This window comes from Schistocerca piceifrons, chromosome X (assembly GCF_021461385.2).
Source record: "Schistocerca piceifrons isolate TAMUIC-IGC-003096 chromosome X, iqSchPice1.1, whole genome shotgun sequence".
NCBI lineage: Eukaryota > Metazoa > Arthropoda > Insecta > Orthoptera > Acrididae > Schistocerca > Schistocerca piceifrons.
This window is the reverse complement of record NC_060149.1, coordinates 54,808,583-54,825,035: the sequence shown is the minus strand read 5'-3', so window position 1 is coordinate 54,825,035 and position 16,453 is coordinate 54,808,583. Positions and strand designations below refer to the sequence as shown.

General features: G+C 42.6%; 1 protein-coding gene across 1 annotated transcript in view; it reads left to right on the top strand.

Moving 5' to 3' along the window:
• LOC124722174 overlaps nt 1–15,794 on the top strand; it is a 585,754-nt gene extending 569,960 nt beyond the window's left edge. Inside the window, exons 5-6 of the mRNA XM_047247375.1 lie at nt 15,176–15,692; nt 15,785–15,794. Of these exons, the coding sequence (XP_047103331.1) occupies nt 15,176–15,692; nt 15,785–15,794 (527 nt within the window). The remainder of the gene's footprint in view (nt 1–15,175; nt 15,693–15,784) is intronic.
• The last annotated feature ends 659 nt before the right edge of the window (nt 15,795–16,453 follow it).

The window sequence follows — 16,453 nt, the reverse complement described above, 5'->3', positions numbered from 1 at the left end:
TACACAGGTGTTGTATTAACGTTGGAGAAACCTTTTTTTTCCCAATCCAAGACATTCTTCTCCACAGTACTGTTAAATATTGCTGCTACCAAATTAGGAGTACATCGAACAAATAATGTTCTTCCAAAGACCTTAAGAAAAAGAACAAATGTATTTTACAGACATAACCATTCCCAATTACAGAAATTACCCTTTTACATGAAGCTAATTTGTTGCGTGTATGCAGAAGAAAACTTGAAGTGAAAGAGCTCGAAGACAAAAAATGCAAACTGGAGTATTTGGCGAAAACAATTGCCGTGTAGGAAGAATACAATCAGTTATTGGAAAAAGAATAATACATTGCAGGTGTGCAAACAAGGCTTACAATTACTTTTAAAACAGTATATCGAAAAACCTGTATTCATCTGTAGGAGATACAAGATATCATTATTTACTACAGATACCACTAGAAAGTGGCAGTAAAATACAGCATTCGCAGAAAATGATAGATCCAGTAACATTTACTATATTAAATGATACGAGAAAAATCTATTTACAAACTTCCTCCTTCATGTGGATCTGCTTAAAAAGGATGGTTGTATTGTATTTCAATGTAGTGTTCTCGATATTGTGCATCTAACAACAAGGAAACAATTTTCAGAGTTTGAAGTCGATGGAATGACTGTATTTAATGGCCATTCGTTTGCTAAAGTGGTAAACTTAAAGGTTCTATACGCAAATTGCTCTAGAATATGGGAAACAGTAGACATTTACAACGAAGAAGATGTGTATCTTGCTAACAATTTTACTATGTGGGAAATTTAAGGTATAATTAGAATTAGAATTCCCAAATGCACTCAGCTATATGGTGTCTTACGAATGACGTAAGCACTTTGTCCAGTGTTTTATGGGTTCCAGTACCGGGTTAGGCAGATAACGATCACCAGTTGCAAGATAAAGTCAATACCCTAGCGTAGGGTAACCACAATTAAAATTACTGGACAACATGTTCTTCAGTCGAAGTGTCATGTAGCTTTCACTGCACATCAGCATAATGTAGTGCTCACCAAGGGTGCCTTAACCTTGTGTTTGTGTTGCTATAGAAAAATAAGAGAGACAATTTTTGGTTTCTTCAACGTACCGTTCTACTTCGGTACAAAAATCACCACCAAGTGATCCTTAACCTGTAATTAAAGTGAACCACGTGTGTTTTGTGCTGTTATAGAACAAATCTCTACGTATGTTGATAAATAATACAGTTTTCATCCTTTTTGTAAAGTAAAATTTTACTTTTCGCGTTAAGATCGAATTTTTATCTGCGATCATGGCCGAAGCTGTCTGATAAGCTAAATATGAGTCTAGAGAATGCAGACTCGATGAAAATAGTGCTATGAGAGACGCGTAAAACAGAACTCTCGCGCCAGTATGCTATTGCCCTATACCAGTAAACGTGATGAATTCAAAGGACAGTATTCATTGATACTGTAATCTAGATTACTGAGAAATGGAAACCTATAATATGATCCTACGAGCCTACTTATATACTTTTATCTGTCACAGTACATTTAGGGATAACACGAGGGGAAGTCTCTTCTTCATCTGCGAAGTATGGTATCAATGAATTACAAAATGGAACGTTAATAAGCTGCTCAAAGTGCTAATGTAGTATCAAAAAGCTACATCTCGAGTGTTGGCATTACTGCAAGTGCACCAATTCCTGGCGTGCATTCACACATTTATTTCTGCAGGTGACCCTTGACACCAGCGTACAGGCGCCAGTGCCTACTACATAGAATTACGTGTGAATTGGCAACATCTCGTGTTTTATGATCATGTTTTCTTCAGATTTCACTGCAGTTTGGATGCTGGAGAAGTGAACGAATCTTGCAGAGGAGCACCGCACAAACTAGCGGAGTAATCATCTTATCCGATCTTAGCTTCTGTGAGCCACGGATAACAATTTCCTATTTCTGGTACTCGTCCTACAATGTTGTTTTCCAATAGGAGAAAGGGAGAATGCTCGATCACACATTGCAAGGAATTTTCAAGAAGTCTTCTTCTGCACGACTGATAAAGCTTTCATTCATTTTGTATTTTGATCGTTAAACAGGCTCTGAATTTCGTCACGCACAAATTCGTTTGAAACACTCATCCTATACACAGTACAATCTTTGTTTGGAGTCAGGTAGAAGCCATCAGGAAATCTTTCCATATGGACACATTGCCAGGCCTGATTGTTTCACATCACACTTATCAAAGTGAATGACGGCTTCACCAGACAGGCTTACCGGTTTGAGGCAGGTCATCGTGTGTTACTGGCCTCCATATTTAATCGTGTCTTTGTTCGTGCAGGTCGAATGCAAATAAATGTCACTCGTTGTTCGTAGCGCTTCGTAGTAGTACAGATCCGGAAATAGCATTTCAATTCGGGAGCAAAGAATCAGAATGTCTACTCATTACGTGAATTAATATTTATTGCCATAGCCTAATTGAAATAAACTGTTTTATGTATTCAAAATCCATCGTAAGTGGAACGTTGTCAATGTCAGAAAAACTGGCACAGCGCAACCGCAGCTAATTCTCTGTATGGACAATCATATGCATGACACCTCATATAAATTGACATGATTCCATTCACACTTTTCGTGAGGCCTGAGTACTGTGATTAAAAACAAATTTCAGTTTTTCTGATTGAGCATTGGAAGTTATTCGTGTACTGTCTTAATTATGCAGTGATTGGCGCATCTCCTCTCTCTGGGCACGAATGGTTTCAGTTTTGGATTTTATTAGGCGCTCTATAGAGTTTTTGCTTGTTGTAATTGGGATGGGCTGCTGCTGGTTCATAAAGGCCAACCTGGAATTCTAGTGCCAGCTGGGTTTAGTGTTGTACACGCTCGGTGTAACGTCTCAAGTTAACTAAGAATTTGGACTCCGTAACCGTAGGAATTATAAAAAAGACATATTCTCTTAAGCTCCACAATTCACAGGCTCTCGTAAGCAACATCGAGAAGATTAACTTGGCTCCCTGTAAATGCTTAACGAATTCGCTAGCAAATTAAGCTCACTAGAACCAATCTATTGAGAAATCCAAAGTTCATATTTTCCCTCAGTAATTACGTGGTTCCGCTATACAAGACTATAATAAATTCAAATAGTGCACTGCCTGATACATAAGAAGTTAAGTAACCGATGACATTGTAGTCTATATAGCGCATGACTGGAAGCTTCAGAAGAGTTACACAGTTCGGCCTCTGTCACACTGACAGCAAGTAGCAGAAAAAGTCAATGTATATGAACAGCTGAATGTGCCGCGAAATAGTGCTGCAATGAGAGGTACGGTACAAGGGCCCTCTTGTGTTTTGTACAGCTATGGAATGCTCATTACATTTCTTCATTCTACAATAAAACAATAATAAGAAAAATACCCAGGGAACGTGCTTACATAGTTCGTGACATATATTCATGTATTATATGTCACACTGAGATGTGTTGTTACAGATCGTTTGTCGTGTACCTCATACTGATTCTATAAGATCAGTTTACGTCTCATAACTCACGTATTACGTAATTTATTCTCTTAATTTTCTGTTCCCCTAACTTATTCCTTGTTGATCTTCCAGTTGCCGAAAATAACAAGAAAATTTTAGTTCCGATATTTAATGAAGAACAGCAATGAAAACTAAAGTATTCTATAAGGATAACAGTCAAGTTTTAACCAATGACAGCCTATAGCGACACAGAACAAAAGTAAACTGTTGGTGGGAATGATATTACTCTATCTCTGATTCTGGAACCGTCCAAAGCTCTGTCCAGCTGAACATACAAAGCGCCTCACTTGTTACGGAATAAGTTCGCTATCCCCTTCAATCAACGTTTTAGAAGTTTGTTAGGAGAAGTAAACCTTCGAGTATTAGGTTCTGTGTGTAATACAGCCGGGATCCACTTTTCACCTATAGTTTCAGTTTCTGAATCCTCGGGCCGCATTCAGTTAGGAGGTACTGTATTTTTTAATATACAACACGCAGAAGCTTGGGTTACTTACTCGATCAGATAATACTCTCTCTCTTGGTTAACACAGTTAACTTGACACAAGAAAACTGATGAAACTATACAATCAACTAACGAATAGCAAGGGAACTATTCACTAAATCCTGTAACAATGGTGTTCCCGTATGTAAGTACGATGTGACGGAGTGAGCACTTCTGTTGAACGACAGCGATCTTTCAGGACACACTTTCGACGTTTGAGGAGAATCTATCGTTCGTTTCAGTGCACGGAAAATTACTATCGGGGATACTGTTCCAGAACACATCTAGGAGTGTGGTACATAGTCGTCTATGCCAGACTGAAAGAACTTTGTTTAGTTCTAGAAACAACTACGTCCTTTTTAAGTCGGTGCTGTTTGCTCCTCGCCCCTTATTTTACTCCTTATTAATACAATATTTGTAGACACAAACGCAGTAGACAAAGGCTAATTTGTTACGTAGTATATCTACAACAATTGATAAGTTTCCCAGCTTAGTATTTAATGATTGGATTGCTTCCTAAATGACTGCTGTATTTCCTAAATGACCAGATTTTCTGGTCGCTCCACTCCATGTCATAAAAGCAGTTCGAAATAGAAATTTTCGCTTAGGTTTGTAAATTACTTTGTTTGGACGTACCTGTCTTACGATACAGCCCTTTGTCTGTACACGACGCCATGTTCTAGCGACCGCAGGCATCGCATGCGTGGGAAACAGCGACCGCAAGCAAGCAGCCACAAGTCGCGTACAACTTTCCTTTATTCACCGGTTTCGCTCGTCAGACGCGTGCATCTTCAGACATTTTAGTAGCCAAAATGTATCTAGTCAGTAGCTTCTGCAGGCAAATTGTGAATGCCTTCGACTTTCCCTCTGAATGCCTCAGGTAACATGCAAATGTCATCTCTATTGGTGCAGTAATGTTCTGAATCTGTCCCGCTCAGTTCTGATCGGGTTCAGTATGCGCCAGGGTCGTAGGGGTGGATGAAAATCTGATGCTCGCTGCCACGGAGTTTTAACTGGTTGGTGGCGCACAAAGGAGTTTGCTCCTGCCACTCACTGTCCCCGGCATACTGCATGTAGAAGTGCCTGTTCTGCAGACTGAGTGCTGTGTACCACGACGGTTTCCTTGACCTCCGTCGCTGGTATTATGGTCGTGAAAATTCTGCATGAATTTGCAATTCTATTTTTTTTATTGTTGTCAATACGTTCATCACTTACTGTGATCTTCTTATGGATAGTGGTGCAACATTAATAAGAATCGGTAGCCAGCGTGTGTTTGTGGGCGATGAGGAGCATTGCTTGATTGAGTTGTGTGTCAATGACTTTAGTGAGAACACTGTTTAGTTAGTTGGAGGAACAGCAGTATTCTGCGTGTCAGTGCCAAAGAGCTAAAGCTGATGATCTGTCGACTGTTGCCCCAGACCCTTACTGTTAACTTCTAGAGTATATTGTTCCGAGTTTTGTAATTGACTTTCATATTCCGGGGATGGGTTTTGTACGTCAGTGACCTGTCTATTGTCTGTTGCAGTATTAGAGATTCTAATCTTTAAGTGTTACGAGAGGTTTCCAGCTTTTGTGTTTATTCCTTAGGTGGGAAGCTGTTACATCGGTCTTTTGAGGATTCGGTCAGAGAGTATTATATTTGGAGCATTCATCCAGCAACTTCAGCTCTGATGTTACTTTTGCTTGAGCTTGCTAACGCTTTGACCCTGAGAGATCTACACAGTATCATCAGCGCAAATAAGTTCCCTGGACTTTGTTTCTGAAAGGTGTCATGTATACAAAGACCAGTAAATAAAGGAAAGTTGTGTGCGACTTCTTATTAATGCCATGTTCTACTCACATGACATTAAACATTATAGTTCTGGCGTCAGAGCTGAAATAAGGACTCATGTGTCTAAGCATAGTAGACCTGTACTGTGATGTGAAGTGTAGATGATAGTTATTCCAGTACTTGCAGCCGAGACAACCTTAAAACTATAACCCAGGCACTAACGAACCACGGGAACCATATCAGCGACTGACTATCGCCACCCACGCCGGTATAAATCTACTGCATATTTCGTAAAGTATTTACAAGCTCTGCTCTCTGCTTGGAATGCAAGATTAGTTCTTCGAACAAATTACCCACAGGACCCATCAACAACGAACACACATTCACCGACTAATGTACACTGGTCAGCCAGAACATGATGACCACCAACGTAGCTGCCGGTAAGTTCACCGTTGTCACGGATAACAGCGGCGACGCTTCGTGGTATGGATGCAATGAGGCCATGATAGGTCGCTGGAGGGAGCTGCCACCGCATCTGCACACACAAGTCACCTAATTCCCATAAATTCCGAGGAGGTGGGAGGTGAGCTCTGACGCCACATTCAATCACATCCCAGATGTGTTCGATCACGCTCAGTGGTGGTGAAATGGGAGGTCACCACATCAATTGTAACTCGCCACTGTGTTACTCAAATTACTCCATCGCACTCCCGGCCTTGCGGACATAGCGCATTATCTTGTTGGAAAGTCCTACTACCGTCAGGAAACATGATCTGTACGATGCCCCCAGCTCGTCCTCGCCCCGCAGCACAGGTGTCGAGGAGCTGTCCCTCCGACAGGCGTGATAAAGATGGTATCGGAATTCGTTAGATCATGCAGCGCTCTGCCAATGAGCCAACGTCCAGTGTCGATGGTCACGTGCCAATTTCAGTCGTAGTTGCCGATGTCGTGGTGTTAACACTGGCACATGGATAGGTCGTCGGCTGCGGATGCCTATCGATAGGAGTGCTCGGTACACTATGTGTTCAGACGGACTTGGACTCTGCCCCCCAGCATGAAGTCTGATGTTAGCTGCGCCACAGTTCGCCGCCTGCCTTGTTTTAACAGTGTGCCGAGCCTACGACGTCCGACATCTGTAATAAGGGGCGCCACGACGTCTGGACGTAGCTTCACCTTGGTTTCCCTACACTCACCACAGCACTCCTCGAACGGCCGACAAGTGACACTTCCGCAATGCTCGTGCCGAGCTTCCAGGCCATCACAATCTGCCCCCGGTGAAACTCAGATCGCGCACCTTCCCCATTCTACATACGGACAGCACGCTACATGCACCTGCGTGTGTGACTAGCAGTCATTCCAGCAGGATTTATATCAATAGTAGGTCGTTGGTCATAATGTTCTGGGTGATCAGCGTATAAGTGCACCTACAGTCCATTACAAGAGTCCATGAAATGAAATGTCGTGTGGCTATGGCGTCCCGTCGGGTAGACCGTTCGCCTGGTGCAAGTCTTTTGAGTTGACGCCACTTCGGCGACTTGCGTGTCGATGGCGATGAGATAATGATGATGATGATGATGATTAGGACAACACAACACACAGTCCCTGAGCAGAGAAAATCTCCGATCCAGCCGGCAATCGAACCCGGACCCCTTTGCAAGATATTCCGTCGCGTTGACCACTCAGCTACCGGGGTGGACACAAGAGTCCATGAAACAGTGTAAATAAATTTCCAAATACGTAGTTTTAGACAGAATTAGAGTTAAGTCACGCTGCACCAGAAAAAAACTTAATTATCAGAAACGTCCTTAAAATTTGATCTAAATATCTGTCATTGAGTTAAACGTTTAAGGTTTCGATCTTTTTTATGACACTAATCATTGTCATAGAGCAGATTTCAGATGCCGTAGTTTTTCTTTGATAACGGAAACTGGAAAACTAAATGATTCATACAACGCCTAATTAAAGAACTTGTCATTCACTCACTGTTGGCGAACCTAACAAGAAGTACTGAAATTCTGTGGTTTTTAATTTTTATTGATATGTGTGGACAAGGACATGGATGTTAAGTGCCTGCAACTCACAATATGTTTTAGAGCAGAGAGATATTTTCACTTCTACTGCGTTACAGGTTGGTAATTATTAAACTTCCGCTATTTGAGAGGGCGCCCATGAAAACCTCTGAAGAAGACACCAAGCAGGTTGCATTCTTACCGTTTTGTGGTTCGACAAGTGGGAAGATTAGTCGGCTCCTGAAGAGGCATAAAATTGACACAATCTTCAGGCCTCCGGCAAATATCCGGCAACTAATGAAATCTGTGAAAGACGATGTAGGCCTCAGAACGCCAGGAATTTACAAGATACCGTGTGAATGTGGGCAGTTCTATGTCGGCCAGACTGTTCGCACTATTGAACAGCTCCGCATAGAACATGATAGGTGTTACCGTCTGCGCTATCCCGAAAAGTCAGCTGTAGTGGAACATGCTCTGGAAAACGGACACCGAACTGCATTCGATGAAACGTCTATTATTAAACGGACTAATGGCTTCTAGGATAGCATGATAAACGAGGCCATAGAGATTAGAATTTCTGACAACACCTTCAATAGAGACGGTGGATTGCAGCTGAGTACCGCATGGGATCCGGTGTAGAGGGAGTTGAGGCGCGCCCGGCGGTCGCGCGGCCAAAACATTACCATATATGGTGCGGGACCGAGCACCAGTGACGTCACAAGCAACGGCGCAGCTATATGAGCACGGCAATGACAACCACACGACAGTCATCCACTTGACAATGGTAGAGGATATCTCTGCCCAAAGCTCGTGGGCAGTAAACGACTGCACGCAGCTTGAAACCCGAGAATGTTTTATTAAGAGGGTAACATTTGTTAATTGCGTATCATGTTTACGTTCCAGGTTACAAACGTTGTTCAGTGTGACGACCATCTGCATCCACGACAGATTGGAACAGCACCAGAGATACCATTTCATACTTGTTGGCAATACTGTTCGAACGGTGGAAAATGGTTCAAATGGCTGTAAGCACTATGGGACTGAACATCTGAGGTCATCAGTCCCCTAGACTTAGAACTACTTAAACGTAACTAACCTAAGGACGTCACACACTTCCGTGCCCGAGGCAGGATTCGAACCTGCGACCGTAGCAGCAGCACGGTTCCGGACTGAAGCGCCTCGAATCGCTCGGCCACAACGGCCGGCCGAACGGTGGACCATGGAATGTTTAGCTGCCGTTACACAGCTTGTGAACTACTTAAAGATCGTACGTTAGGTCCAGCAATGGCAACGGTAATTTCTTCAATAATTTGTGGCGCAAATGGCCGTCGGCCTCTCCCAGGAGAAATTCCCAAATCGCTAGCTATTCGAACTTTCGGACCACGTTCTTCAACCGCGGTGTCGAAAGAGGATCTCCCCGTATTATTTTAAGGCATCGATACTAGCGTGAGCTGCAGCGCTATTACTGTTGTTTTGATTAAAAAAAAAAAGGTTTACGAGTAAAGCCTTCTCACCTTTTCCAGACCGGTTTCAATTGTCTGTAGCTTAATGCACGCTGATGCTTGTGTTTCAACTTTACGTCGCCGTCCCATTACCGGCCGCAAATCCTGCAGCGCACAGTCTAAACATCAAGCCCATAAAGTTGGGTACCCATACGAGAAATAGTTTTCAGTGTACGCTGGCTCAAATAGCGAAAGTTTAATTATAACCACCACGTATACTGAATAATATGATGATTAATTGTAAATTAGAAACAGAAAAGAAGCAGAGCATAATGACAGACTAAATGAGGTCGTAAATAATTTTCTATTACTCCTGTAGAAAGGTTACACTTCGTAGTGTAGATTCTCCTCTGCAAGTATTTCACATCATTCTTCTTCAAGTACGTACATTCTTCACATCGTTGTTGCTTCCTATAATTTGGAATTCTAAGTTGGTGCAGAATTTCCCGTTATTTTGAAGGATTATACAGGAATACATCTTTGTACCGAGCTCTACTTGCGACGGTCCACTATTCCGTTGGAAGATGAAATTGTTTTCTAAACGTAGTTTCGTCGTAATTTACTGTACGTTTACTTTCGCTGTATCATTATGCGTTATATTGCTCATTCTTTCCGCAGAGAAATACTGGCTTCTGGTACTGGGGAAATTTACATCCCTCGAAACAAGCACTGAGCCTGAGACTATGTCACGTCTAGTCGACATCGAGGTCACTAGTGTCGCAGCACAGGCTCGGAATGTTTCAAAAATGGGGAAGGAAATCGGCCGCGCCCTTTCAAAGGAAGCATTCCGGCATTTGAGTGGAGCGATTTAGGGAAATAACGGAAACCCTTAGCCTGGATGACCGAACGCGGATCTGAAACGTCGTCTTCCCGAATGTGAGTCCAGTGTCCTCACCACTCCGCTATTTCACTCGGTCAAGAACGTAAAAAAATGCTTTCATCACTCGACCGTATTCCAGAAGTCTTCAAGGTGACTTAGATATTCAACTATGAATGTCGGCTCCTCATGCGATTTTGTTGATTAATGTATGTTTCTTCCTAGCTACCCGTCCGTGACAGTCTTGCGGTCTATACACATTCCTTATCGGAGATGCAGTGAGGTCTGTACCCGTTTTTTGAGCAAATAAGTAACTACTTATGGATCACAGATTGTGGGCTCCATTTTGAGGATATACAAAGTGTTTCCTTTTCCTCTGTCTGAGAGGTGTAGTCGTCGTCTGATGTCCTGACTTTTCTCTGTACTTCAAAAACATTCCTTTGTACAGAATACACACAATAGTGGCCTCTGCAATATCACTATAATGAATTTGCAGATTTGCAATTTTTCGTCCACTTCAGTCCCCATCAAATTTGAGCCATTCATCTTGTTTGGGTGTCGCCACTTTGCTCTCTCTGTCTCACTCGCCCTCTACATATATATATATATATATATATATATATATATATATATATATATATATATATATATATATATATATAATCCCTATGTTCACAGCACTTTCTAACAGCTTTCTCTCCTACTGCTACTGTCATTATTCACTCTCTAGAAACAACTATTCAGAACACTATTAGTATAGCCTGTTCAGACGATATTTGTCGTATTTCTATTATGTAGACCATGGAAAGCTTTGCAACGTCAAAACTGTTGTCACCATACGTCAAATACCACGGAAATAAGTGGCAAATGCCAAGAGAGCACCATGTAGCGTCTGAGGTAGCCGCCCTCTTTCCTGCTCTTAGCACGGTAATGTATGCCTTGTATGCCCTAAGTAATGTTCAGCGTCTGAAAAATAGAATTACACGCAACCTCGAACTATTTCAGTCTTCTTATGCTGTGATATTCTTCTTTCGTACCTATTTTTGAAAATAAACATCGAAGCACATCTAATTTTTAGAGTTCTCTTTATCATGATTCCGACACTAAAATGCATCCCTCCCACATCGTTGAAATTGTCGGCAAATACCATGAAAAAACAAAAAACTTCGTTATCCGAATACTTCCCTTTAAGTTACTGACTACTTTTTTCTGACAGGAATGGACGAGTTTTTTTTAAGTTTTGTGTTAGTTAATACAATATGTTTCATTTTTTCCGTACTCCAAGTAAGAAATAAATTCTACAGCATCTGAGATCTGTTGTTTACGTTACTTAACATAATTATTTCTGGTGTGTGTGTTAAAGAAACCCCAAAGTCGAAGTAAATTTATGTCTCAGCACTTCTTACACCCACAGTATGTGCTAAAATTAAAGTCCATTACGAACAATCCGCTACAAATTGAGCGCTTTTAAACCACTGGTTGTATACTTTCATTATATTAATAGAGTGATCACTTGCGTTAAAACAAGTACTTCGATTTAGCACTGCATGAGAATATTGTACATTACTTTTGCAAACTTTCTTATAGTGCTATGTGATGTAAGCAGAACTTAAAAGTTGTGGTTTGTGATATGTGATAGGCAAACTGACTGGGCTATGAATTTTTGGAACTTGACTAATTCATACACTCCTGGAAATTGAAATAAGAACACCGTGAATTCATTGTCCCAGGAAGGGGAAACTTTATTGACACATTCCTGGGGTCAGATACATCACATGATCACACTGACAGAACCACAGGCACATAGACACAGGCAACAGAGCATGCACAATGTCGGCACTAGTACAGTGTATATCCACCTTTCGCAGCAATGCAGGCTGCTATTCTCCCATGGAGACGATCGTAGAGATGCTGGATGTAGTCCTGTGGAACGGCTTGCCATGCCATTTCCACCTGGCGCCTCAGTTGGACCAGCGTTCGTGCTGGACGTGCAGACCGCGTGAGAAGACGCTTCATCCAGTCCCAAACATGCTCAATGGGGGACAGATCCGGAGATCTTGCTGGCCAGGGTAGTTGACTTACACCTTCTAGAGCACGTTGGGTGGCACGGGATACATGCGGACGTGCATTGTCCTGTTGGAACAGCAAGTTCCCTTGCCGGTCTAGGAATGGTAGAACGATGGGTTCGATGACGGTTTGGATGTACCGTGCACTATTCAGTGTCCCCTCGACGATCACCAGTGGTGTACGGCCAGTGTAGGAGATCGCTCCCACACCATGATGCCGGGTGTTGGCCCTGTGTGCCTCGGTCGTATGCAGTCCTGATTGTGGCGCTCACCTGCACGGCGCCAAACACGCATACGACCATCATTGGCACCAAGGCAGAAGCGACTCTCATCGCTGAAGACGACACGTCTCCATTCATCCCTCCATTCACGCCTGTCGCGACACCACTGGAGGCGAGCTGCACGATGTTGGGGCGTGAGCGGAAGACGGCCTAACGGTGTGCGGGACCGTAGCCCAGCTTCATGGAGACGGTTGCGAATGGTCCTCGCCGATACCCCAGGAGCAACAGTGTCCCTAATTTGCTGGGAAGTGGCGGTGCGGTCCCCTACGGCACTGCGTAGGATCCTACGGTCTTGGCGTGCATCCGTGCGTCGCTGCGGTCCGGTCCCAGGTCGACGGGCACGTGCACCTTCCGCCGACCACTGGCGACAACATCGATGTACTGTGGAGACCTCACGCCCCACGTGTTGAGCAATTCGGCGGTACGTCCACCCGGCCTCCCGCATGCCCACTATACGCCCTCGCTCAAAGTTCGTCAACTGCACATACGGTTCACGTCCACGCTGTCGCGGCATGCTACCAGTGTTAAAGACTGCGATGGAGCTCCGTATGCCACGGCAAACTGGCTGACACTGATGGCGGCGGTGCACAAATGCTGCGCAGCTAGCGCCATTGCTTTTACAGCCCTCTCGCAGTGTCCGGAGCAAGTATGGTGGGTCTGACACACCGGTGTCAATGTGTTCTTTTTTCCATTTCCAGGAGTGTATTTATCCCATTCTGCGTACATTGTTCTACAATTCAAGGGTCGAAACACGTCGTTTCGAACGTAAGATATAGGAAAACATTTAACAAATATATTACTAAAGCATGAATTTTCCAGCTTTGCATTGATTTTACCATATAGGTCATGACAACCGCGAATAACAGCTCTCACTTGGAAAGATGAAGAAAGAAACTGCTGCTCCATACAGTATAGGAAGTAAGAGAATTGTTTCGATAAACTCTAAGAAATGACATCAGAAACTGAGTAACGGTGTATACAGAAATTTCTGCGAGAACTAGTAATCGCTTCCTACATCTTACATACATTCACAAAGAAAATGCTGTTATGGATTTGGGACTCATATCCACGAACAAAGAGGAAAGAGAGATGTATAGAGAAATAGAGAAGAAGAGGGAAGAGGGTAGAGGGAACAGATGTGTGTGGAAGAGAGAGAGAGAAAGAGAGTGAGGAGGAGGGGGGGGAAGGAAGATGTGTGAGTAGAACTGGGGGATGGAGTGGAAAATGTCCCATGCAGTGACAGTCGGGGATGAAGGGAATACTTATGTAATGTTTGACTCTACACGCGAACGCTTCTAGAAAAACTGAGACGAAAAAAATCTGTAAAAACACAGTGTACCACCTCGAAGTAAATCAACAAGAGTTACAGACATCCAAGAAACATAAATTTTTAAATGAATGTATTTTGTTTTCACCCATCACCTTTTTGTTTCTGTACTGGTAGCTTTTTCTAGTTGAAAATATTGATTATAGTACTAAATGAGAGAACATTCCTTGTCCGTCTCGCGTAGTTGGATGTATGCCTCACAGTTGATGTAAAGCACTAAGAGAATTGATAAACTACTGAGGAGGTTTTACGCACCTTGCACTGGCACCTACCTAACGTCTCTCACTGTCTCACCAGTTTTTTGGTGTTGTGTTCTTAGATGTAGATATAGCTAGAATGACCAGCACTTTTAAAAACAATATTTTCACCTCTACTGAGCTACGTGTGCGTAAGTGAAAGACATATCTGTGTTTCGGAAATAAAAGAAAATATATCCTTCACAATATTGGTGACTCTGACTATCGCCTTTCTCGGTAAACCAGTAAGTTAAATGCCTACAACTGGATTAATTTAGATTTATCTGAATCAACACAAATTTTAAAAAGTCTAGTTGTCGCTTACAAAAAAAGTTAGTTAACTACTATAGGGGAATTCATTTATTGATTCTGTATTATTTTTCTTAAAAGCATTTTAGTTCAAGACCTTTTTTTTCTTGATTTCGAAAAGAAGAAATCTAGACGTCTGTCTTCTGCCTTTATCACATATTTTATTATCTTACGATCGGTACTCATTAAAATTTAAAAGAAAAGTCTTTCAATAAATAAATGGGAACCAGGATCAATTAAATGCACCCTTATCTGCTCTGTTTTGTTTCGATGGATCAGAAACTTACAAGATGTAGATGTTGGTGGTGAGGAATGACATTTAAGTAAGTGCTGTCGCATCAGAATACAAAATACGAGTGACTTATTCGGGAAGTTTAAGTTAATGATAAAATCGAGCATCCGCGACCGGAGGGAACGGCTGATAGTAACGCTTCGTCAGAACTGAAACCATTAAGTGCGGGAAGTTGCGTTCACTGTCCGGCTTGCGGATGCTCGAGCAGCACGGTACGGTAGCTGAGCGGCGCACCACTCACTGTTTGAGCACCATCACAGCAAGATGCATGTCAGCTATGCATCGTCCAGGTCTTAGCATTCACGTTTGCGATAAACATAGATGAAAGCACAAACTAGTTACTTTAAATAATGTTGTGGAAAGCGTTGAGGAAATCCTAGTGATACGGTAGTGTGACGTTTTGTGTTGCTAGTTGTAACGCAGGCGGCCGGAAGCCCCACGCCGGCGCTCCGGCCGCCTCCCTAGACGTACTCAAGTATTCTATTTGCACTGCATGTGTCATCCTACCACTGTGAGCACAGCACTGATTGTTTCTTTTCCTGCTGTTTTCATTTCAGACGTTCTACCAGCCTCCCTTGATTTATCTGGCACAGACTCTGCACTCTACCCGTATGACCCCGAGCAAGGAAATTTCCGAGAGTTGTGGTACCCCAGCTTGTATCCGTACTTTCTCTCCCCGCCCACCTCGCACCAGCACCCGCAACCGTCCCTAGAAGAAACTCAAATAGATTACGATGACTCGGAAACTAAACTGACTGCTTCCTATTCGGGGTCAATTTCAGTTAAGGTGATATCCTCGGAAAATGCCACGTCGTTTGACGGCATTGAGTCTCAGTTAGAGAACCCTCTAGTTGGCATTAGGGGTGCCAACCAGAAGGATTATAACGGAGTAAGGCAGGAAGTGCAATGGCAAGGCAATGGCAATGGCAACAGCTCGCTATTTGACGAAGACGGACAGCCGAGGCGGACTAGTTTGACGCAGTACCCGGGAAAAAGTATGTATCCCACAGGCACCCTCGAGCCAGAGACGAACAACAAACCCGTCCCCTGCTGCCTGCAGGCTGCTCTTTGCGCGTACGTCGTCTCTCTTAGCCGCAGGAGCGCAGGGAGGCGGGAAACTTTGTTATTCGTCTCTAGCCTATAATGTCTTTCTTTGTTTCTTCCAGCACGCTTTAAAATTAATTTTTTGAAATTGGAATGAAGGTACACAGCAGGTAGGAAATACAGAGTACTTTTAACATGCTTAATAACTGTTTCACAGCAACTAATGTTAAATGCAAGCACAAGCTTTTTGAATGGCTTCTGCTCGCACAATTAATGCTTGTTGCAAAAGTACATGCCTGTAATTTAACATTAATTTTTTGGCTTTGTGTATGTAATATTTATGTAATAATGATATAAATATATTTTCCTGTTTCTCTATTCCCAAATTTCCTAAATATTTAATTACCAGTTTTTGAGACAAACAGCACTCTTTTTACACTTTTCACGTGTTTTATGAAAGATGGCACGACACGTCGATATTTTAAAAAATCGTGCTAATAAACATAAGCAAATCACAGTTTTTGTCAAAAAAGAAAAGAAAAGAAGCAGCATGAGCATAAGCACAAACATGATGTTACATTTTCTACACGCTAAATAGTGCCTGTACTTGGAAAACACTTAACACTGTGTTCACGCTGCACTTGGCCAAATGAACAACATGTTATCTTCCTTGGAAGGTGTTTCAGTGATTCTGCTAAGCTGGAAACGCACAATATATTTGGCACGCAATAAAAATAATACTTCAATGTTGTCTATCTCTTTCTTTCCTCAGTGCTGGTTTTTAATGTTTG